We start from the raw sequence: 24,798 nt of genomic DNA, 5'->3' as shown, positions 1-24,798 counted from the left end.
AGTTATGTATTTATAGGGATACCTGCCAAAAATATAAATTCATGCATTAGTTTCTTCTCTATTCACTCAAAGCTAATACAATCTGCTATGGAAAAACTATAAAAACAATTATGACTGTCCTGAAATAAAAATTAAGCACAATTCATCCATCAATATTAAAAAATGTTAATACATACAAACTAAGTTTCTTTTTTAAAGTATTATTATTTTGTATTGGAGAATGAGCCACACAGCTCTAACAAATGTAGGAAGAGACAGGCAATTCCTACCCAGCAAAGGACTAAATCAAAACGCCTGTCCTAGGTGTTCTGGTTAATTTTTTACACAGTTTTCCAAATGTACAGCACTGGCTACTGGTAGTTCTAATGTGCACCTAGAATTTAATGTGGTTTTCAATTGAGCTTTGCTTAGATCATCTAAACCAAGTTCACTGTAAGATGAGAAAAAACACAGTATGTAACAAACCTTTGACAGTATCCCTGAAAGTATAAACTAAAAATAGTTCTTGTGTTGAGCAACTGTGAATTTGCATTATTTTATGATAATATAACAGGCAGAAAACTTTTCTCTTTCTGACAAATAACTGTAGTTTAAATTTACTGTACTCAATGCAACAGCATAAGATGGAAGATACTGCATTAGCCTAATAGCCAAGAGTAACAAAATAGAAAAGAAAAAAAATGATGCACAGAGCAAGGAACACAAAAGCACTTAAAACTTTATAAGCAGTATTATTTTATAACCATGCAAGTAGAACATTATCCAAATTTCACATTCCTGTATCTTGTATCTGAAAAGTCATGCTAGACACTTCTCATAGTAGAAACAAAAACTGATTTGGCACTTAAGAATTTAGATCATAAGAGATTTGCTAGCTCACCTTATTTGTTTATTTTGGCAATACTGGGTGCTAAACTCAGGGCCTCATGCTTGTTAGGCAAGTGCTGTACCATTCGGCCCCAGCCTTAGAATACGCACTTAGAAGAAACCTTCGGGTAATGGATGCACCAATAAGCCGCTGAAAACCTAACCCTCCAGGCTCCAAGGTAAGAGCTGATGGAATAGATACAGGAGCAAAGTAGTATTATACGACTCTTCTCATATTAAAAAAAAATCTTATTTAGGTGAACAAGAAAATTCCTTCTGGAAAAGGAATTTACAAACTTATGTATTTATTTATTTATTTTTTGGCAGTTCTGGGTTTTTAACTCAGGTCTTGTACTTAGGCAGGCACTCTGCCACCTAAGCCTGCCTCCCGCCCCTTTTGCTTTATTAGTTTTTTTAAGATAGGGCCTTGCTTTTGCTCAGGCTGGCCTGGAACTGTGATCCCACCTTTGCCTCCTGTGTAGATGGGATTATAGGCATGAATCTATAATCAGACAGGCTTATTTGTTGAGATGAAGCCTTGTTAACTTTTTTGCTGGAGCTGGCCTTGAACAAAGGTTCACAGGAACTCTGCCTCCTGAGTAACTGGGATTATAAGCATGCCTAGCCCCAGAAGAAAGATTTAAAAGTTGCCAATTCGTTACAATATAAAAAAATAAAATTTTACTTAGAATTTCAAACAGCAAAAGAGTACAGGGTAAAGTTTCTATCAGTAAGATTTCTGATTTTATAAGTTTGAACTTTAGGTAATCTTTTTTCCATGATAGAAAAAAAAAACCTATTTTTACAAGTTCTTTATCACTGCATTTGAACTGTGTATACTTTGGTGGGAGATGGAACTCTGTCATATAGCTAGTATTTAAATTTACACAGGGCTTGGAAATACTTTCTCTCATTTGGATATTTTCTAGGTAATAGCATTTGATATGATATATTCTGACCTAATTATCTGTTCTCTTCTAAGGGCCTACTGTAATGAAAAAGTTAAAGACATGATATCTGAGTAAATCTGTTTAAAGGAGGGATGTTAAAATAGGCCTTCACAGAAATTACTTCTTAGGGCTAGGTACTTTACATTTAATATCATTTGAAGGTTCTCCTACTTCACTAATAAGCTTCTTTTAACAGGTGAGGAAAAGGAGGCCCAGAGAAGATAAGCAACTTGCTCAAGGCTCTCATGCAGCTCCATAGTGGAGTGGATCAAGAATGAATCTGACTGACTCTCTGACTCTGTTCTTTTTCTTCTGAACTTTGCTGCTTCTTACAGCTTCCAAATAGTACAATATAGTCTCTGAAGCATACAGGGGAGCATAAAAGGGACTCGTGGTGGGTAAAATAAACATATATATGTTATATAAATGATATTTTATATTTTTATTATATATAATATGTACATCCATGTGCAGTATATATGATTCTCCCTCCATACCATGAGTTTCTCTATAAGCAATTCTTAGTGCAGCTTGAAGTCCTCAGGCCCAAATGTCCAAATGTGTACTCCTGTCTTACCCCTGGGGACACCCAGAAAGGCCCTAGATTCAGCATTGTGTGTAGTACAGTCAATGCTCAAGAAGCATGGTAAAAGAGCTGGGTCTGCATGAGAACTAAATGCGTGCCAGGAGAAAAAACAATCAGAGCAAACCACAAGACCATAGCAGTTTCTGTAAGGCTTATTGGGAAGGTTGGCTAAATTTATTGAATTCTTCAAAATGCGAAAATTAGCAGTCTAATGAAATAATGAAACACTGACTCTCAGAAGCCACCAGAGAAATGTTCAGAGTTGAAATGAAGCTGACTTTCAACCTTTCCTACACCATGCCAAAAAAGTATCCCTAATTTTTAAAAACACTGTAATATAAATACTTCAAAAAGTATTTGAAATGATTGCCAAACAAAAACTGTATGAAAAACTGAGGTACACTAGTGATTTTATTTGGAGATACTCAAAAGTGAAATAAGCTATCTATCAATATTGAAAAATATTATCAAAAAGATAATAGTATCTGGGACTTTTAGTACAGGCCTAGAAATCCATTGCTAAGAGGAAAGGGAGAAGCTAGCAGCTAAAAATGATATCTCCTTCACATACTTGCTTTATTAATTCAACTATATTGGTAGCATGTTATTAAATCGAGACTGACTAAAAGAAACTAGCATGCCTCAGTCCACATTCCACACTCAATCCCACATTACCCTTAACAGCCCCAAATGGAACCAACTACTCAGAATAGGCCAGCAAGGCCTTTGAAAACATCATTATACTTCCTGTGTGTAGGGACTAAATACTCTGAGTGTAGGAAAGCTGACAATCTTGTGAAATGTGAATTTTGGACAATAATATCAAATTAAAAGAAAGCAAAGCAAGCCATTTCAAACCACTGCATCTTAGAAAGGGACTAGAAGGTGCAAACATAAAAGAAAGACACCACAGTCCACTAAATAAGGAGTCAGAAAGTATGAAACAAAGCTGGCAAGAGTCACTGATGGCCAATCACCTGCGATTTTCATCCAGCACATCCAAGATCTGCTGGTAAGCCCTACGAGTAGAAGACTGGATAAGCGACAAAATGCCACGAGCAGAGGAAAGATTAGCTCCATCTTCAGGTAACATATGGGGAGGACAGACCCGAGTCTGTGGTGGCGACGGTGTCACACTGTTTACGTAAGCACAGCAAATGAAGAGAAAAATACTCAAGTCAGATTTTCATAAGACTTCATCCGAGCAGTTTTTCATCTTAGTTTTCTTGCCCTCTTTCCCACCCTCTACTCTCCCCCAAGAAAAGCCAAACAAAAGAAGTTAACATTTTGAATTGTTTAAAAAATAAAAACAGCTACATGTAGCATATGCAATTTTGTAACCCTAAACATCAAAATAAAAAAACTAAATACGAAAGAACAACTTTGGAGAGGAAAGAATACTCAGCAATGAATATATTCAATCCTTAGCTTTGGAGAAGCAGCTTTCTTTATTTCCCATAGCACAGATTCTAATTCATATACAAAACCTCTGAGAAACACTGCTATCAGCTTACGATCAGAAGCGCGGGATAGAGAATTCTGCCATATAGGTGCCAAAATCCAAACACTTGAATCTAAACTGATTCCATTAAAATGCCACTTCAAATACTTCACAAATAAAAAGACAATGAAGCAATCTGAGTTTATGATAAGTAAATTACATTAATTTAAAGATGAATTAAAGACTCAGAAAACTGTAACAAAAGCATTTTGATTGTTTAATTATAGTAAAGCACATGTTCTTTGACTAGATGACTAAAATATAAAAGCATTTCCAGTTCCAGGAACAAGGCAAAAGAAGGCAGGAATACTTTAATTAAGATGGCTGAAAAATAACCACCTCTGGGCTTCTCAATGACAGTAACCTTAATTCTTTCACGTGTGAGCTGAATTCACAATTTCTTTTGGCCCACTGCCTGTGCTTCCTGACAGCGGTCCACATTTGAATGAAGCATTTTGTACAGTCTAACCTTAACTCTTTAGGATCGCTGTCAGTATTTTCAGAAAGCTGCTTAATATTGAAGCATGATTAGCTATTTGAGGTATTTAACAGACATACGGACTTGCCATTTGGTTTGTTACGAAGACTAGGACACTGGGATGAGAGTTCAACACTCAATGGGCAAAACACGTTAGGGTAAACTTAATCCTTGTGTATTATGTTCAAAAGAAAAATCAAGCAGAGCAGATGGTGAACAAGTGCTCTGAAGATGAAAAATCGTATTCACTGTATAATCTTTCCTAATATAACATGTGTTTGCTTGGAATCTACAAATTAAGTGGAATAATTTTGAAAGTAGAGTTACCGTCATCTAATTCCTAGAGTCCTAGAAAATTAACAAACAAAATCTCCATAATTTAATGAATAATTTTCAGTGTCTTGATTTAAAGACAGAGGTACAGTAAACATGAAAATTTTGTTTTCCAAAGATTACTTAGAAGAGAAAGATCTAAACCAATACTTGGCATATTCTGCAATAAATCTACTAAGGCTGCTGATTCATCACAGGAATTAGCCCTAATGGTGTTGAGGTAAGCTGAAATTTTCAGATGCTGTCTTACGGCTCGTACTTTTGCCAGTATATCAAATGACCCATAGGAGTTCATAAAACCCAAACTAGGCATCCTAGAGAAGGTATAAGAAAACAAGAACCCCCAAAACCCAAACAAAACATCTTCCCAGGGGGGGAAAAAAAAAGAAACAAAACCTCCAACATATCTGGGGCCCAAAGTCTATGTGGTAGTCTTACATTCAGAATTCTTTTTTAGGTAGTACAAAGAAAACCTAGTTTCTGTGTTTGCAAGAAACCAGATTGAGTTCATGTTTATAAAGTGTCACCAGAGGCAGAATTTAGAATGACTAGATCAGAATAAATATAAACAATCTATCTATGCTCTTCTTGATAGAAGCTGCCAACACACTTGTACTTAAGCAAGTTTTAAAAGACTAATTAGTACTTTGAACTTCTGGAGCTTAAATTGGACACTTTGTACATCATTTTGTTTTAACAAACTAGCTAATATGAATGTTATAATAATCAATAATTAGAAAAATTCCTCTAAAGGAATGATGTCACTGAATTAAATCCAAACTTATGGAAAGTTTGATAATTTTTGCCTGTTAAAAATTGAAAGGAGCCAGGTATGGTGGAGCATACCTGATATGCCAGCACTTGGGAGGCTGAGGCAGGAGATAGCAAGTTTGAGGTCAGCTTGGGCTACATAGTAAGTTTCTGGTCAGCCTGAGATACATAGCAAGAGCCAATCTCAAAACTCAAAATAAAATACAAGAAATAAAAGGAAAGAGTTATTTTTCTCTGAGAGAAATCATTTTACTAAAACCAACCATTAAGAATTGTTTATCTTAAATTGTAAAGTGCAAATATTTTCTGTCTGTGCACAGGAAACAAGACGGTCATCTTATAAAATAACCAAGCATAAAGTAATTTAGATTGATGACAAACAATTCTTAAGATGGAATAAACAGAAGGTTGGGTTCTAATACAATCTACAGATACTATATAGCAATGATTATGATATATATCAGAGAAATCAAATAAAAAATGAAAATATAAAAAAATATATAAAACCTCCTAAGATTCTATGATGACACGAAATTAGAGTATGACAATAAAACAGAAAAAAATCACTTACATGAGCCTAAATTGTAACTTAAGAAAAAATATTTATGTACAATGATAGGATGAAATAATTAAATCTTAGAAACAAATGAAATGCATCTTTTTTTGTGTGTGTGGGGAGTTCACTAGCCACTGAACCCAGGGTCTTGTGCACTCCTAGCCTGTAAAATTAAGTCTCTGTTAATACTAGTGAAAATGTTAATTTAATCAAAGACCAGTCTCAGAAAAGTATTTGGTCTCAGCTACTCTGTAAGTAGAGACTGGAGGATTCAGGTTCAAGACCAGCCTAGACAAAAAATTAGCAAGACCCTATTGCAAAAAAACCAAACTATAGGTTTGGGATTATAGGCGAGGAGCATGCCTATAATACCAGCTAGTTAGGAGGTGGAAGTAGAAGGATCGTGGTCCAAGGTCAGTCTGGAAAACTTGGTGAGACCCTATCTGAAAACAAAACAAACAAAAAAAACCAACCCAAATCATAAAGGGCTGAGGGTGTGTCTCAAGTGGTAGAGCACTTGCGTAGCAAGCATCAAAGTTCAAACCTCAGTACCACTACAAAAAAAGAAAAGATTTGAGCATGTGGTTGTTTCTCAAAAGGAATTAAAACTTCAAATATTAATGAAAAATTTAACTCTTTATTCCTTTATATGGCAACCCTCCATAAACAACAAAAACAGGACAGGAAGTATTATTTTTAAATGGTTATTGCTTTTGACAGTATATGTATAGATAAATGTTCTTTATAGTTAACATTTATTTCCATTTATGGAGGAACTGAATGATTACAAGATGACCAAAACTACCTCAAAAATCAGAAGCAGTAAATAATTTAGCAATTCTTTTTTTCTTTTTTAAAACTTTAGGCAGACTTGTCTTTTCACAAAAACATTTAAGAACAAAGAAAAGTAATCCCCATTTTCCCAATCAACTCCAGTTGAAATGTCTATTGGTATCAAGTGTAGAGGGAAATAGTGGTTTAAGAGTTGAGTTTTAACTTTTGACTCATATGCCTGGCCAAGGTTTAGTGATTTTTTCATTTTTCTAACGTTTGATTTTAACAAGTGAACTACTGTGAAAAATAAAAACGTAAACACAATGCAAGTGCGTGGAAATAACTTAAGCAAATACCACAATATTAGCAATTTAATAAAAATGCATTTTGAGAATAAATTGTTCCCTAGTAATGTTATAAAACAGAATCTTAACTTTGCCTTTTTAAAAAACAAAGATTAAATTTATAGCACTGTGATACTTATCATGTTATTTTATTAGTAATAGTTCTACATCATGCTTACATGAATGTTACTACCTAAGAGTTAAGTACACAATGCTAATTAATGGCAGAAGTTTAAATTAAAATTTATGTGGCATAACTCATAAAAGGTTAAGTTAAAAGCCAAATAGCTTTTCCCTATGAGTTTTCACAGAAATGTTTCTCAAACTGTCAGGTTAATATCTTTCATGAGACATTAGCCTCTTTCAAAAAATAATACAAGCAAAAAAGGATAGAAAAAAATTTTCACTGAAACAACACTGCATTAATTTCTCTTGGAATTTTAAATAGAGAGAAAATTTAATTTGCTGCTACTATTGATGCAATTTCCTAGTTCCTAGAAGCAATAAAACCAGAAGACATGTCACTGACTGCCACTGTGTTTTCTTCTGTTGCTCAATGTTTTTTTTTTTTTTTTTCCTTCAGTGCTTGGGATTGAACCAGGGCCTTGTACTTGCTGGCTGAGTATTCTGCCACTGTGCTACATCCCAAGACCTGCTGAATTTTTATACTTATGCACACAAAAATTCCCCCTCAAGAGAAAGCAGTCATTCCCATACCTTCTTTTGTCATATTTACAGAAAATGTGGGTTTAATAATCTCAACAAATTCTTTCAAACGTAATTTTAATCTACAGAATTAAAAAAAAACCAGAAAGACAACTTGATGACAAACCCCACTAAAGACTGCATTCTCCTCAATTAAAAAAAAGGAAAGAAAAGACCAAAAGATGGTGTGCTGAAATGTGAAAAATGACTAAGGTTACTGAACCTAATTAAGTAGACGCTGCAGGAAATGAATAGGCCAGTTAAAGCAAAATAAAGAAAAGTAGAAAGCAATGCTCAGTCCTTATGTGCAATTACTTCATTTTGCTTTCACCAGTACTCAAAGCCATAAGAAATTCCTTTGTTGGTCTTTCATTTGTTTGCTTGTTTTCTTAAAAAAAGTATACAAGGACAGTTTGAGAAATCCTCAAAGACAAGTACTAAAAAGCCAAACAGTAAGAAAATTAGGGTATTATATGCCAATTACCTAGTGAAATACATCAGTATTAACAAGCCTGCAAAATTAAAACAACTCCTATTGGGAAAAGCAGAGCAGATAAAATCTTACGTGTATTCCGGTGCAGAAATCGATGCCTGGAACCTTGAAATTTTATTTCTTGGGGCAGAATCTGATCTGTGCCACCTTAAATAATAATTATGCTTCTTTTACATATTCAGCTTAGATAACACAAAGAAAAGCTAGATGTGATTCTACTGTCAGAATTCATTTTTATGACAATAGGTGACAGTGATCAATCTTACTGATCCTCAAAGTAATTGAGAAAATAAAGCCCATTGCTCCTAATCTTATAACAATTTGCACTTTTATTCTTAGAGCCATGGAATAAAATAAAGTGGAGGCAGGCAAAAGTTCATGCATTATGATGCATAATCAATCTAAAGTTACAAAGAAAAGACTGAAGTAAGTAAAGAAGGCAAGAGTTAAATAATATAATGTTATATTGTTTCCTCCTTATCACATTAAAAACATTCAATATGTAATATGCTCATTACGCAAAATTTCTAAGGCTTATAAAATACACTAGTTTTTTTAAAGATGAATTACAAAATTAACAACAGAAGGGGAAAAAGGGGCAACATTTGTAACAACCGTGACAAAAAAGTATGGTAAAGTAAGGTCAAGCATTTCACTATGAAAATGTAGAGTTAAAGATTCATGTTACTTTTCCTACCCAAAATGAGATTTTTTAAAAAACATGAGATTTTCAGTTTTAGTAAATACAGACATTGCCAGTAGGTTTTCATACATATAGGGCTGTTTCCTTTCTCTTCAGCTAAATTCGGCTACCAGTAGTACATGCTTTGAGAAAATGTGATACTATACTAAAATAATTCTATTTTTTACTTTGCTGACATGAAATGTCAAAGTAATTAAGGACCCAAACAGTAAGCCACATCTTTATAGTGGAAAAGTTAGAAATCTTTGTTGTCTTAAAAAAAGTTAGTAGTAAAATATAACTAAAGCCCTTAATTGTATGTTTAATCTATCTTAGTCATAAATTATGGAGCATTTTCACTATTTGTACGATGTTTGGAAATATTCTAGAAATCTTAATTTCACGGACCTGTTAACATCACATATGCCAACCAGATACATTCAGGGAAATACACATTTCACCATAAAAAAATTGATGATAATAATAATGGTTGAGTCATTCAGACAAGTCTTCCCTGAAGGAGATATGTATTCATTTTAACTTGATTTTTTTCTATATAATCCTTCAGAATAACTATAGTTACTTTAGGAGACTCCAAGAAATCAGAAATCAGAGCAATTATAGTTTTTACTTGCACCTAACATAGCAAACGGAGTTTCAATTAAGTAAGCAAATCATTTACATTGAATTTGGAACTTCATTAATTGGCTGGAAATGCCAGCGAACATGTTCCTCACACTTCTTTTGAAGCAAGGATAAAAATATATGAAAGTCTTCTTTCCATCCTGAATATTAAAGTCCATGTCCCCATCAAAGCCCCTTCTGCAACCCTAAACTCTAAACTAGAACTTAATATGGTAGATTATAAATAGTATAATTGTATTATGCTCCAGTTATTTTGTATACAAAGCTAAATGTTTTGCTTTTACCTAATCTGCAAGTGATCAGAAGAGATGTATCATCTGATTCTTTTGAGAGTTTCCAGAGAAGCTATTATGATGTTTGATATCACAGAACTCATGAAGAGTTCATGGCAACTGATCAAAAAAAATTAATGAGAAAGAATATTCATTTATGTAGACAACCTAAATACTGAAACCTAATATTGAAAATGCATTACTGCCAATGGCTTTAAGATTTAAAATTCTGACCAGTTTCCAAGGGTATTTTCCTTGTAAAAATTAATTTCAGTGACTCTGATCTGAAACATTTCATGGTTGCTTTAATATCAGGGTGTACTAATATAGCCGAATGAGAAAGGTTTCAACAACAGTCCTTTAAGCAATGTATACAGTTTTTGAAAATGAAAGGGGCCTAACAATTCACAAATCAGGAGGCACAAAGGTAAAGCACCACTCCTGTTAAGGAAAATTCCACTTATCTATATTGTACTTTTAGCACAATTCACTGGAAACAGCCCCAGAGATGGCTGGTTCACATCTCATGACAAGGTAACTTAGAGACATTGTACTGTTTCCCTTTTGATTGTCTGTTTGACATGCCAATCAAACATTCATGAGCCTGATAGAACTGAGCACTTATGTTTACCACTTTGTAATAAGTATACTTCATAGAGTTCCCAAATAAGCAAACTGCGCTTACAGAAAAGCATCAGACGCACAGAAAAGGATATCACTGAAAAATTCTCACAAAATGATCTGATTTGATGACTTAAAACATACAGCAAAAGTGTAAAATTTTTGTAAATGTAAAGATTTCAAAACCTACAGGAAGTAATTCCTTAGAAAAAGATGCGTAGAGACACTATACAGAGAAAATTCATAAAGAAGATACAATGCATAGTGGTTGTACTCACATGGAATCATTTCTGACCAGCTGTCCATTTTGGCGAACAGCATTTTCACTCATAGAACGCTCTCTTTTTAGCCTGCCAACTGCACGAATCTGTTAATGCACAAAGAAAAGGAAGGGAACAGAAAATACTCTTATAGCCTTTAGTAAACATTCTCCAGTACCATCAAATCAGCCTTAATCCAAGGCTCCTCACAAAAATTATGAGGAACCAAGAATTCCTGCCAGCCATGTGTATTACAGATAGAATAGTGTGTTTTTTAAACCTATGATTATTAAATGCAGATCAACTTAGGAATGCTGGTCTACTTTCAGATAAAAGCTACTCTAGTTTCTTTTTAAGTAACTATCAATCTTGCTTGGGAAAACTGTCATCTCTCGGTAACTGAGGGGACTGGCTCCAGGCCCCCCAGCAGATACCTCGATCATGAGATGCTCAAGTACCTTATATAAAACAGCACGGGATTATGTACTTCATTCCCCATACTTTAAATCATCTCTAAATTATACAATGCAAATTCTGAAAAATTAGTTGTCTTATCATTAGGGATTAATGATAAGAAAATAAGTTTGCACATGTTCACGTAGGTCATTGTAGGCCTAACTATACAGTACATGAACAAGACACCAGGTGAACAATGATCAAACAATGATTGCTAGAAAGAGGCTGAGGGAGGATCAATGAAACAAAATAACTTCGGAAAAGAGGAGTCAGTTTGGAGCCTCCTACAGTAAGAGCTTTTTAAGGTAAACCTACCTTAAGCATTTACATATAAAATTTAACATCTCCACAATAAAGTACATTTTATTCAAACACAGTGAAACAGTACTGGGTTGATATGTAAGAATCTGACAGATACTTCCGTTCCCACCTACTCTAGGGTTGTGCTTGCTTTCCTTAAAGCAGAATAGCTCTTCCATGTAGCAGGGATGCAAATGAATTATTAAATTAGAACCATTTCTCCTGCTAAGTTGTGAGAACTGAAATTAAGTAGGATAGAAACAAATGTTTATTACCTCAACACAGCCTTAACAGAACTTAGAGGATCCTAAGTCTACTGCTGTTCTCATGCTTTGAAATCTATTTAAAACACAGTTTAACAGAGACATTAACTTTGTTACTACTACCACATGGGGGGAAGTAACTTAAGACAAAGACATGTATTTGTTATGCTTTCTAATGGCCTAGCTGTATACAAATTCAGGCACTGCCCGGGTGGAAAGGAACAAAATCTTTTAAAAATTTTTATCATTTAGTTCAAGGTGGTGGTGGACATTTTTCAATTTAAGATTTTGAAATGTTACTCAGAACCAGCGTGCACTGATTATATACTTATTCACTCTGAGGCTAAGAAACACAGTTCCAAGCTACCTTCTGGAAATTGGGTTGTAGGATCCTCTATGTCTAGCTATAATGTATGCAGTACTACATATATGTTGCACATACAGTTAAAATTCCCCTTTAATACACTTAAACGCCAATAAATGCCCTTTAGGCTATTGTTTACTGCTTTTCTGGATCTATGCTAAGCCTACTCCTTTTTTTCTTTTGGCTGGACTGGGGTTTGAACTCAGGGTCTTGAGTTTGCTAGGCAAGTGCTCTACCACTTGAGCCATGTCCTCCTATCCCTCCTTTTAAGAATCTGTTCAGATACCTTAGCATTTCCCTTCACACTCATTCTTATTTTCTGTGGAGCTTTTTTTTTAATTGGAGAAGAGGGAAAAAGTAAGAGTTAATGTGGACAGAACAATTGGGATAAATATCATCCCATCTCCAAACATTTCAATGTTTAATATTTCAAATAAATAATAATGCAGAGAACAGCTGATCCAGTGATAACTGCAGCATAAAACAGCAACTGTACAAGAATGTGAGCATACACCAATGAATGTGCCATGGATATGTGTATAGTATAAAAACATAAAGTTGTTCTCTTTTTCCCTCTTCTCTTCAGCCTTCTCCTCTATTCTGCTCACTGTAGTCCTAGCTCCTCTTTCCACAGATGAGGGGAAAGAAAAGGGAGCTGAACAAACTATCACTAAATTGTCATCAGATTCACATCTATCAGGTTCTTGATTTCCAGAGCTATAGTAGGACCTGTTTAAAGTATTCACTGAGTACCTCCTATATTTGGAATCTTCTGTATTTAAGTTGTCTTACATAGTTGAATGGCTCATTCCACTCCAGGTCAGCTATGGTTTTTGTTTCACGTGCTCAGGGTGGTCACGGCAATTGAAAGGGGCCATCACACGGGCACTGAAAACCACTGCTGCTTCCTTATAGTGTGATTGCTATGTTTAGGGCTTTCATTAGATATTCATGACTTTTGAGTTTTCTTTCAGCTTCTAAGGCTATTGCTTTCAAAGTGTAATCTGTGGTGAAGTAGGCTCTTGCTGGATATTATTTCTCCCAGTTCTTGAGCTTGGCTGTACACTTTGTACACGACTCCTGCAGAATGTGGCATACTGTGAGTACTACTTGACAATTTCTGAATAAAGCCTGCATGGCTTAAAGTTCCCTTTATGAAAGCATTCATTACCTTTGCTTTTCTCTTTCAAAATCAGGTCAAGGTTTATACTCTCCACTGATTTTTGCCCCTTCCAGATATTCTCTGTTGATACTTCTAGTACATTTAGGGTTCAGTGCTCTTCTGAAGATTTTATAAATGGATGACATTCTAGTAATTGTCTTCTTTGAAGCAGGAGTTGTCAATTTGGGAAAGCTCTTACAACATGTTCTTTAGCTTCAATGGACTAAAAAAGTTCTCAGTATTTAATGTGGTTGATCTCTTCGGAATGTACTAATGCTTGATGGATAGGCTATGATCCTGGAGTCTAAATCTTTGGCTTAGTCACACTGCTCAAGGTGTCAAATCATCTCATAGGTATCATTTCCCAATTCTTTTTTCTTCATAGTTCTCCCTTCTTGTTCTTTGGAAGATCTCTCACTGACTCCAGTTGAAATTCCCTTCTGAGAGGAGGAGGTACTGTCAGTGTCAAAGCCTCTTTCTTCCTATTCACACTGCTATATCTACTGTAAGAACCTCAAAAGTGGACCCAAAGTGTTTTGCAGTTTCATGTCCAGTTCACATGATTAGTTGCACAGCTGCTTTATTTGGTAGATATTAGACATCTTGAAAGAGTTTATCAATTTCCTCTTTTGTAGCCAAGCTTCCAAATTTTATAAACCTTCAATGAGCTAGAGTGTATTTGTATCATGTTGTAAGCCCTTTGCACTTGAATTCTTTAAACCAGACTAAGAATTTAAGTGCAGTTATTGCTACAAATTTATCCCCTGTATCAGTCAGACTTTTAACAACAATTTTACAACCTTCCTCCTAAGGGTTTTCCTGATGGTTTCATTTCTCAACATAGAAGTAGTTTTCAGGCCAGGGATGATTTCTGCCCCCAAACTAACACTTCTTAAAACTTTCCCATGAAATAGAAAGGGAAGGAACACTAACTTATTTTATGAAGTCAGTATTACCCTCATCCCCAAACCAGACAAGGCACATCCAAAAAGGAGAACTACAGGTCAATCTTCTTAGCTAACACTGATGCAAAATCTTCAATAAAATAATGGCAAACTGAATCCAACAACCTATCAGAACGATCATTCACCATGATCAAGGTGGCTTCATCCCAGGGATGCAGGGATGGTTCAACATATGCAAATTATTAAATGTAATATAGCACAGTAACAAAAGCAAAGACAAAAACCATTTGATCATCTCAATAGACACAGAAAAAGCCTTTGATAAGATTCAATACCACTTCATAATAAAAGCTCCAAGGAAACCAGGAATGGAAGGAATATATCTCAACATTATAAAGGCTATATATGACAAACCTATAGCCAACATCATACTTAATGGGGAAAGACTGAAACCATTTCCCCTAAAATCAGAAATGAGACAAGGGTGCCCCCTCTGCCCACTCCTATTCATCATAGCCCTGGAATTCCTAGCCAGAGGAATAAGGCAAGAAGAAGAAATAAAAGGAATACAAATAGGTAAAGAAACAGTCAAACTAATTCTATTTGCAGATGACATGATCTTATACCTTAAAGACCAGAAAAACACCACCCAAAAACTCCTGATACCATAAACAGCTTCAGCAAAGTAACAGGATACAAAATCAACTTATAAAAATCAGTAGCTTTTCTATACACAAACAATGAACAGACTGAGAATATAGGAAAACAATTCCATTGACAATAGCCTCAAAAAAAAAAATCAAATACCTAGGAATAAACTTAACAAAGGATGTAAATGACCTCTACAAGGAGAACTATAAACCACTGAAAAAAAGAGACCGAAGATGACTACAGAAGGTGGAAAGATCTCCCATGCTCACAGATTGGCAGAATCAACATAGTAAAAATAGCTATACTACCAAAAGCAATCTACATGTTCAATGCAATTCCCATCAAAATCCCAATGACATTCATCACAGAGATTGAAAAATCTACCCTAAAGTTCATTTGGAAACACAAAAAGACCATGAATAGCCAAGGCAATACTGAGCAAAAAGAGCAATGCCGGAGGTATCACAATACCTGACTTCAAACTATACTACAGAGCCATAGCAATAAAAACAGCATGGTACTGGCACAAAAACAGACATGGAGACCAGTGGACGAGAACAGAGGACCCAGATACAAATCCACGCAGCTACACCCACCTTATTTTTGACAAAGTTGCCAAAAACATACAATGGAGAAAAGACAGCTTCTTCATCAAATGTTGCTGGGAGAAGTGGTTGTCAGCCTGCAGAAAACTGAAACTAGATCCATGCCAGTCACCCTGTACTAGTATCAACTCAAAGTGGATTAAGGATCTTAATATCAGATCTGAAACCTTGAAGTTAGTACAGGAAAAGAGTAGGGATTATACTGGAAGCAAGAGGTATAGGTAAGGACTTCCTCAGTAGAACTCAAGCAGCTCAGCAACTGAAAGAAAGGATTGACAAATGGGACTACATGAATTTAAAAAAACTTCTGCACAAAAGAAATGGTCTCTAAATTGAAGAGGCTACCCACAGAATGGGAGAAAATCTCCGCTAACTATACATCAGACGAGGAACTGACAACAAGAATATACAGGGAGCTCAAAAAACTAACCTCTCCAAAAATCAATGACCCAATAAAGAAATGGACAACTGAACTAAACAGAACTTTTTCAAAGGAAGAAGTCCAAATGGATAAAAAACATATGAAAAAATGTTCATCATCCCCAGCCATAAAAGAATGCAAATCAAAACCACACTAAGATTTCACCCCATTCCTATCAGAACCATCGAGAACACCAATGACAACATATGTTGGTGGGGATGAGGGGGAAAAAGGAACCCTCATACACTGCTGGTGGGAATGTAACCTAGTACAATCCTTATGGAAAACAATATGGAGGTTTCTTAAAAAACTAAAGATAGATCTGTCATATGATCCAGCAATACCAGTCCTAGGGATATAACGGAAGGGATGTGACGCAAGTTACTGCAGAGGAACCTGCACACTCATGTTTATTGCAACACTATTCACAATAGCCAAACTATGGAAACACTCAAGACACTCCACTACCAATGAATGGATTAAGAAAATGTGGTATTTTTACACAATAAAGAATGAAATTTTGTTATTTGCAGGTAAATGGATGAAACTGGAGAACATCATCTCAAGTGAAGTTAGTCAGGCTCAGAAGGCCAAAAATCGCATGTTCTCCCTCATATGTGGATTACAGTCCTAAAACAAATGCAGTAATATTACTGGACACAGGTCACACACTATTGGGAGACTATGCAAGGGAAGGAAACCAAAAACTTGAATGTGGTTGATGTGCTCACTGTATAGGAACGAATACAGTAATCTTAAACCTAAAGGGGCCACTATAGGAAAGGGACTAGAAAGTTTGTAAAGAGGTCTGATAGGGATGAACAGATTTAGGTTGTAATACACATATGCATGGAAACAACACAAGAAATCTCCCTGTATAACTATCTCTATCTCAAACTAGCAAAAATGCCATGTTTTTCTTATTATCTTTTATATTTTCTTCTTCTACAAACTTGGAGAATAAGAGGGATGAACAGGTTCTGTCCAGAGGCAGGGGTGGGGGTGGGGGTGACAAATAGTGTATACTATTTGTAAGTAAAAATAAAATAATAACTTTAAAAAAAGGACATGTGTTGTCTGGAGACATTATATTTTCAGTTATTGTAAAATCCACACAATATAAAGTTTTCAGGTCTAACCATTTTAAGTGTGTAATTCAGTGGCATTTGGTACATTTATAAGGATGTGCCTCCAGCACCGCTCTCTATTCCAGAGTACTTTCATTACCTCAAAAGGAGTCCTATACTGATTATGTAGTCACTTTTGATTCTCCCCTTTTGATTCCCTGGGAATTACTAATCTACTTCTTGTCTGTATGGATTTGCTTTTCCTGGGTAGTTCATGTAAGTTGAATAATATGATATATGTATGTATGGCTTCTTAAACTTTGCAGTTTTTAAGGTTCATCCATGTTGTAGCATGTACCAATACTTCATTCCCTTTTCCTGAATAATAGTTCCTATGTGAACATACCACATTTTGCTTATCCATAGACATTTTAGTTGTTTTCATCTTTTAGCCACTGGAGACATTTTTGACTGTCATGGCTTGGAGAATGGTACTAGTATCTTGTAGGTAGAGATCAAGAATGCTGATAAATATTCTAGAGTGCAAAAGGACAGCCCTCACTATAACCAAGAATTCTTCTATCCAAAATGTCAATAGTGCTGAGGCAAGCCTGGGATGCACTGTGAGTTCAAGACTAGCCAAAGTAGTGAGATTATAGTGAGATCTTGTCTCAAAGAAACAAAACAGATACCTAACTGTATCTCTGTAGTCTACTGCAGAATGATTACTACAGAGCAAATGGTCTGAGGAATTTCACTTTACAGATTCTGAACAGCATCTAGATGAATCACTAAATGTTATCAACATTTGAGAACTACTATCCTCTAATTCAGTCAGTTTCTAGCAGCTGCAAGAACTCTGGCTCTCTTCCCTGCTCACGGTTAACTACCTCCTGAGGGCTACTTTACTCTTTTATAAATTTGAAGTACAAACTCTGTCATTGTTTCCCTTTCAATAGGCAGCTGGTACTAATTTCAGAAACTCCTCTCTATGACTCAGGCTTTGACTCCTGCTGTAACTCTTTGATAGTAATATTTATGCACACTGTGCTATTTTAACATGAATTTTCATGATAATTGTATACACTTGGCATTATTTTTATGTTTATATATAAGCTTTAGAATTATATTAAAAAAAAAAAACTTGCCCAGACATATATAGCTAGGAAGTGGCAAAGGAGGTCTTCAAAATTAAGTCTAATACTCAGCGTAAGTTTTTCATCAGTGTTACACACTGTGGGAATTTATCACATTTGACTAAACACCACAATTAATGCAGAAGTGAATCCCACATGGTCTTCTGAGGGCAACTGATGAACTTTTCTTCCTTTAGTCTTTAAGTAATCACTCAAGAAAGTGCTTGGATTGTTTTTTTTTCATCAGTTATCTGCCCTAGGTAGGCAAGTGTCTAACATACTTAGGAAAAGCAAAAAGATCAAAGAAAAACAAAACCCACTTAATAGTAAAGGAACTACCTCTCTCCTGGCAGAACTCTTAGTCCAACAATACTTTTCAAAGCTACAATTCCCATTGTGAACTATGGGGATCTAGGAAGCTGGACTTCTAATGGAGTATGCTGGGATATCTTTTGTTTTGTATACCCATCTTCATAACTTTCACTAGTTTTTGCTATTAAAGAACTTTATCTTCTGTGTGTTGATGTTTTTCCTTCACTCACACCACTGTCCTGCCATGAAGGAGACTTTCTGAGAGCAGGAATATGTGTCATTTACTTTTGTACTGCATAATATCTTATACTTAGAAGCTCAAAAAATGATCGTTAAATAATATTTTCTGAGTACCTTGGTGTCTTCTTGTCATGTAGACATTCACAATTTGTGTTTTCACTAAGTAAATATCTAGAATGCTCCATCTGGCACCTATGAGCACATTACCTCACTTACCTCAACAGAAACTTAGAACCAGCAATACCTGATACTATGAAACTGCTTGGCCCTAGTTTATGTGAGTGGTTAACCCTCTTTGGAAATGAGTATGTGAAAAATTAAAACAGACATATGCAGTACCAATTTTAATAAAAACATATATTTGCACACTAATACAAACATTGTGATGACACATTAGAAATTTAGAAACTAAAATAAAGAAGATGCAAATACAGAAATCACCAAGAAAAAAAGCTTCAAAAGACTAATCGAGTCAACAGCAGAGGCAAGATTTGAACTCTACTGCTAATACCTTATTAGGTCATATCACATATTTACGTAAAGAGGGGTATTGATGTTGTATGTGATACCAGCAGCTAACTCAGTAGAAATCTTTCAAGTAGCAAGAAATAATAGTATCAAGGGAAAAGAGTTTTCTTAGCCCTGTTCACTGAACTGATTTCACAAAAAAGTATACGTTACTTTTTTCCTATTGGAAAACTTTCCTGAGCTGGGGCTATAGCTCAATGGTAAAGTCCTTGCCCAGCACGTGCAGGGCCCTGGGTTCAATCCCCATCACTGAAAACAAAATAAAAAACAAAGCAAAACAAACAAAAAAACACTTCCCAACTTTCTCCATATTGCTTAAGATATAATACCTAGTCATAAAAGTTTTTCCTTCAATTTTACTTGAACATTAATAATACCTTCCATGAGATTTTCACTTTCCCGATGCATAATATTTAAATTAAAAAAGCAACAGCACAATACCTTGTTGGAGAAATTTTCAAATCAACTGATGGTAATCCATGTTCCACAAGAAAGCTTTCATCACATATGGCTAATGATATGATCTATAGTCTCTTATTCTTTTAAATACAAGTAAGCTAAAACTCTTACTTACTTCTTCATTTTGAGGGGTTGGAAGGGGTCTTTCTAAATCCAGAAAATCTAGTGGTCTTTCACTTAGTGTAAGTACACGAGGTGGTGTTTTTAGTGCCAGAGGTTTGAAGGGAGTTGACTGAATAAGGTCAAGATCTGCGGGCCTTGAAAATGAAACATCTTCATTATTTCCTGGGAAGAAAAAAAGGGAGAGGGAGGAGGTTTTTTAAAATGTAGTGGTTTTGTTAAAATGTGTTTACTTTCTCTCACTTTTATATTATAACCTACTCAATAGCCTTAATTTCTTTAAAACTATACTTTCAGCGTAAGAATTGATATTTCACTAATATCAATGGTAAAGAATATCATGGTAAAGAAATGATACAGAAATTAATGCAATACATACATGACAATATATGCAATATACACAATATGTATATGGTATCCAGATATGTAAAGAACTTATAATACACAATTTTTCAAACTGAAAAATATTTTGAGCAGATGCTACAAAAGAAGATAAACAAAATAACCAAAAGGCATGTGTACATGTTCGTAAGTATTAATCATCAGGAAAATATAATTGAAAGTACAAGGAAATAACACTACACACCCATTTGAATAACTAAAAGATAGTGACAACAATACAAATTGTTAGCAGGGATGTGGGGCAACTAAAACACTTGTATGTCACTGATGAGAATGTAACATAGTATGAAATGTGGAAAATAAGATTGCTAGTTGAAAAAATTAAACAAAGTTTACAGCCCAGCAATTTCACTTCTAGAGATAAAAAGACATATGTCCTCATAAAGATTTGGACATGAATATTTGTACCAGCCTCATTCCTAAGAGCCTCCAAAAGGAAACAACTTAAGGGTCCAACAGGCGAGAGGATGAATACAAGAGTCCATATCTATACAGTGGAATATTACTCAGAAATTAAATGGAATGAAGAATCTCTAAAACACCAAACTGAGCAAAAGAAGCCAGACAAGGCCATATATATCAAATGACTCCATTTATATGAAACTCCAGGGAAGACAAACCTAGTCTCTGTTGATAGAAAGGAGATTAAGGTTGCTTACAGTTGAGGAGCTGGGACTAAGAGAGGGGCACAAGGAAACTTTTGGGGTAACAAACATGTTCTGCATCTGAACTGTAGTGGTTAATATGTTTATCAAAATTCAACGGTACACTTAAAAGTGTATATGCTTTATGTGTGTAAAACCTCAGAAATTCGTTGAATTATTTTTTTTAAATTGCTTGAAATTCTGATTATAATGAAATTTTGAAAATGTAAATTTGCATCTCCCAACTCCTTCTCTAAGTAACATTTTGAAAGACCCAAAATGTTTCATAAATATGTGTAAAACAAATATATATCAACCAATTTTGTAAACAAATGCAAAAATACCTGCTACAACAATCCTCTCTGGAACCTGCATTATCACACTAGCATTTGGAACTCCTTCTTGGAATCCTTGTTCCAGGTCAGTATTTGGTGGTGCTACTTTTAATTTTTCTGGGACCCTCATTCGCTGACTAATACCTTCAGTGTATTCCATTTCATACTGAATTCGACTAATTTCTGCCATCTCAGCAGCAGTGGGAGAAGGAAATGCTGCTCCACTCACCCTGTAGGAGAAAAATTTAAGACCAGGGTGAGTGAGTGTTAGAATATCAGTCTTCTCTATGCTGTGATGTTAGAAGACAATACCTTTTAATAGAGCAAAAGGAAACTTCTCATTTGCGAAAACTAAATATATACAAAGGAAAAAATAAGATGAAGGAAAATGCTTTCCTCAAAATAATGCCTTCTTACTTATCAGCTGAAATTGCACCTTGAGGATATTGCTTAGGGGCAAATTTTTTAAATTATTACATAACCACAATGTAAAAGCGTGCGCGCACACTCATTCTCTCTTTGCATAAACAGCTTGCATGCTCCTTTTAACACAAAAAGGCCTGAAATAAAATTTAAATTAAAAATTGCTAATCAGAGGCAATTAGTTCAGTGGTAGAGCGCTTGCCCAGCATGCATGAGGCCCTTCAATTTCCAAAGCCAAAATTTAAAAACCCCAGAAAACCTAACCAGTTATTTGAGAGAATGTTGCTTGGACTTTTTAAACTGGCATTATGTGTTAAAAACAAAAAACGAAACTAAACAAAAAACGTTTGGGCTGGTGGAGTGGCTCAAGTGGTGAGAGCCTGCCTAGCAAGCATGAAGCCCAGAGTTCAAACCCCAGTGCTGCCAAAATAAGTAAATAAAACCTTCTAATAATGAACATCAGACTTCAAAGGTTAATTTTAAATTTCTAAAGAAAAGATGGAACACTCGAAAAGCAACATATATCTGATCACATGCAATGAATACCAAAACATAATTTATATCAATAAGTCCTTAATATATGCATTTATTTTGGGGGAATCAAAAGTTTCACATCATTAATTTATACTTAGTGTATACATATAAGCAACAAATGTCTTTGGGGGAAAAAACACAGTACAATTGTACTAAATAACCTTTTAAATTGAAGAGGGATCCATGATTCCAGGGAAATACAGTAGAAAGAGTGCTGCCCCAAAATACAAAATGCTGATAAAAGCAGAAATAGAGTGGTTAGCCTATAGCAAACAGCTTTGAAGCCACTGACTCTCAAACCTGTAATACCAGCTCAACTGAAAAAAATTTCACTGACCTTCCTATTGGTGTGTCACTGCTTGTTCTTTTACTCATTTTAATATAGTAAATACACGTCTACAATAGCTATTAAAACACTTCTACCCTGTAGTTCAGTTTACTTTACACAACAATTCCCCTACAGATCTGAACTTTTTTTTTTTTTTTTGGAGGTGTACATAACAACACGGACACTTCTTTTCCAGCTGCAAAAAAGAAAGAATAAAAATCAGTATTTTGACAATTCATTTCACAAGAAAACTATGAATAAAAGTAAGTATTTTCTTAAAATTGCTTTTGGACTTGAACTGGCTTGGGCTTGTGAGAAACCAATTTCCAAATCTCTCCTAAACAGTCATTCTATAGTACCTCAAAAGTCATAAAGATGGTTTTAAGCATAGCCACATTTTTATGATTTTGCAAAAAGGATAAAGAAAAGCTATATAAAATGTATATAGAAATGTGAAGTCAGATCTGAAAAAAAAACCCAAAAACTGCCATAAAACTTCTCTAGTCATTAGACTCTCCAAAGGGTAGGGAGGAATCTTTTCAGGTTTTTTTTTAGACTAAATACAAAGAAATCAAAAAGAAAATGCATTTAAGGTAGTTTAAAAATTTTAATGAGTAATTAACAGTTTCCTTAAAGGAAATAAACTTCAAAAACCAAATTACACTAAGTTTTCAGCAAAGGACAGAAGGTAAGGGCAATAAAAAATTAAGAGTATAAATGTCTTAACCATAGCTGGGATATTTCTTAAACTCCACATCAGAGATCGACTCTATACCCTAAACTGCACCTCGCTGAGATGCGTAAGAGAGCTCTTGGAAGTTGTTAGTGTGCTAAGCCTGGTTTGATTATGACTAACTAGCTTCTTTTATTCTTTACCAAAATGTTTGAATTTTAAGGATCTAGCATGCAGAGTTTAAAGACTAAGAAAAATAGAGCCAAAAGAGAAAATTGTACTTACAAATGAGAACCAACTACTTCTTGCTACTTGGTACTATCTGCTTCTGCGCTTCATATTAAATCCTTAACTTGCCTCAATGTGCATGTGCTGGATTTAGAGCCACTTTTGTCCCTGGGAGAAAAAATAGGGACTGAATGAGAAACCAGATGATACTGACGTTAAGGATTCAGTTGGAAATGTTCCAAATTATAAAAATCACAAAGATATTCAACTTTACATACTAAGAAATAAAAGAATAAAGAAAAAAACTAAGCTTAACAATTTCAGTCCCATAGAAAGGGCCTGTGATTATTCATTACAGAAGGAAAGATTAAGAGCAACTCTTTGTTTCCGATTTGTATTCAGAGAGCAGATAAAAAATGTTTAAGCACCTAAATGTTTAATTAGCTTATATTTAACTACCTAATATTTATGTGCATGCATACACATGTGCATACATAAAGGAAATGTGTAAATTTTTACTTAAAATTTTTTAATTGAATCAGTAACAAATGAGCATGGTACCAAGTACATAAGAATACACAGAGGGTTATGGCTTACAGGCAGAGTGGCACACACCTGTACTTTCAGCACTCAGGGGGCAGAGGCAGAAAGATCATGAGTTCAAGGCCAGCCTGAACTGTGCATCATAAACCAAAAATTATTTATATAAAATGAAGTGTCCCATCCACTCAAGGTCCTCATAGTCAACCTCTATCATCTATTTTTGTGTGTCACTCTGAATGACACTTGTGTATCTGAACCACAGTAAAAATTTATATTCAGAAATAACACTGAAAAGATATATCCCATAAGAACTATAGCCTTGGAACATTTTACATTTAAATAAAAATTTAAATAAAAATAAAATTTAAATAAATTTAAATTTAAAAAGGGACATGAGTTGTTAGAACCACATTATCTCCTTGAAATGTGCTAGTCTCCAAAACATTCCCTTCACCGCAGTTCAGTTTCTGCGACAAAGTCTCTCTATGTAGCCAAGACTGGCCTGAATGCATACTCCTCGTGCCTCGGACTCCCAAGTGCTGGGACTGCACCATGTGTCCCACCATGCCCAGCTCATCTCAGCCTTTTTAACTTTCGGTCGGAATACCTCAAGCTCTCAACATCTCATTCTGGATCAACTTCTTCTGAGACTCTCTGAGTTGGTAAAGAATCATGTTCTTAGAACATTAGATGTTCCCAGAAGACAACTTCTGGAAAAAATCAAATTCTCCTGAACTACTTAAGTTTAAAAAGTAAATGCAACTTTTCTACTAAGATTTAACAATAACAGTTACTGGGTTTTCTGCTTAAATAAAACATATGAGACACTGAGTGGATGGTACCAATCTGTGGGCGCAATGA

The 24,798-nt window shown here is 35.0% G+C and overlaps 1 protein-coding gene across 14 annotated transcripts in view; it reads right to left on the bottom strand.

Annotated features, from left to right (window-relative positions):
• Positions 1-24,798, bottom strand: part of Mff (mitochondrial fission factor) — a 33,809-nt gene that overhangs the window by 7,420 nt on the left and 1,591 nt on the right. For 3 of the 14 annotated variants that reach the window (XM_020179945.2, XM_020179946.2, XM_074071882.1), the window contains exons 2-8: positions 23,452-23,562; positions 22,503-22,689; positions 21,218-21,438; positions 19,823-19,992; positions 10,857-10,945; positions 8,431-8,505; positions 3,381-3,539 (exon numbers count right to left, since the gene is read on the bottom strand). In XM_020179945.2, the coding sequence (XP_020035534.1) occupies positions 3,381-3,539; positions 8,431-8,505; positions 10,857-10,945; positions 19,823-19,992; positions 21,218-21,438; positions 22,503-22,540 (752 nt within the window). In that variant the 5' untranslated portion in view covers positions 22,541-22,689; positions 23,452-23,562. Of the gene's footprint in view, positions 1-3,380; positions 3,540-8,430; positions 8,506-10,856; positions 10,946-19,822; positions 19,993-21,217; positions 21,439-22,326; positions 22,400-22,502; positions 22,690-23,451; positions 23,563-24,798 lie in introns of all 14 variants that reach the window. The other 11 variants (XM_074071883.1, XM_074071885.1, XM_074071886.1 and 8 more) reach the window with 6 other exon arrangements.

This window comes from Castor canadensis, chromosome 4, assembly GCF_047511655.1.
Source record: "Castor canadensis chromosome 4, mCasCan1.hap1v2, whole genome shotgun sequence".
Taxonomy (NCBI): Eukaryota; Metazoa; Chordata; class Mammalia; order Rodentia; family Castoridae; genus Castor; species Castor canadensis.
Note: the sequence above shows the minus strand (reverse complement) of the source record. Positions and strands in the feature narration are given on the sequence as shown.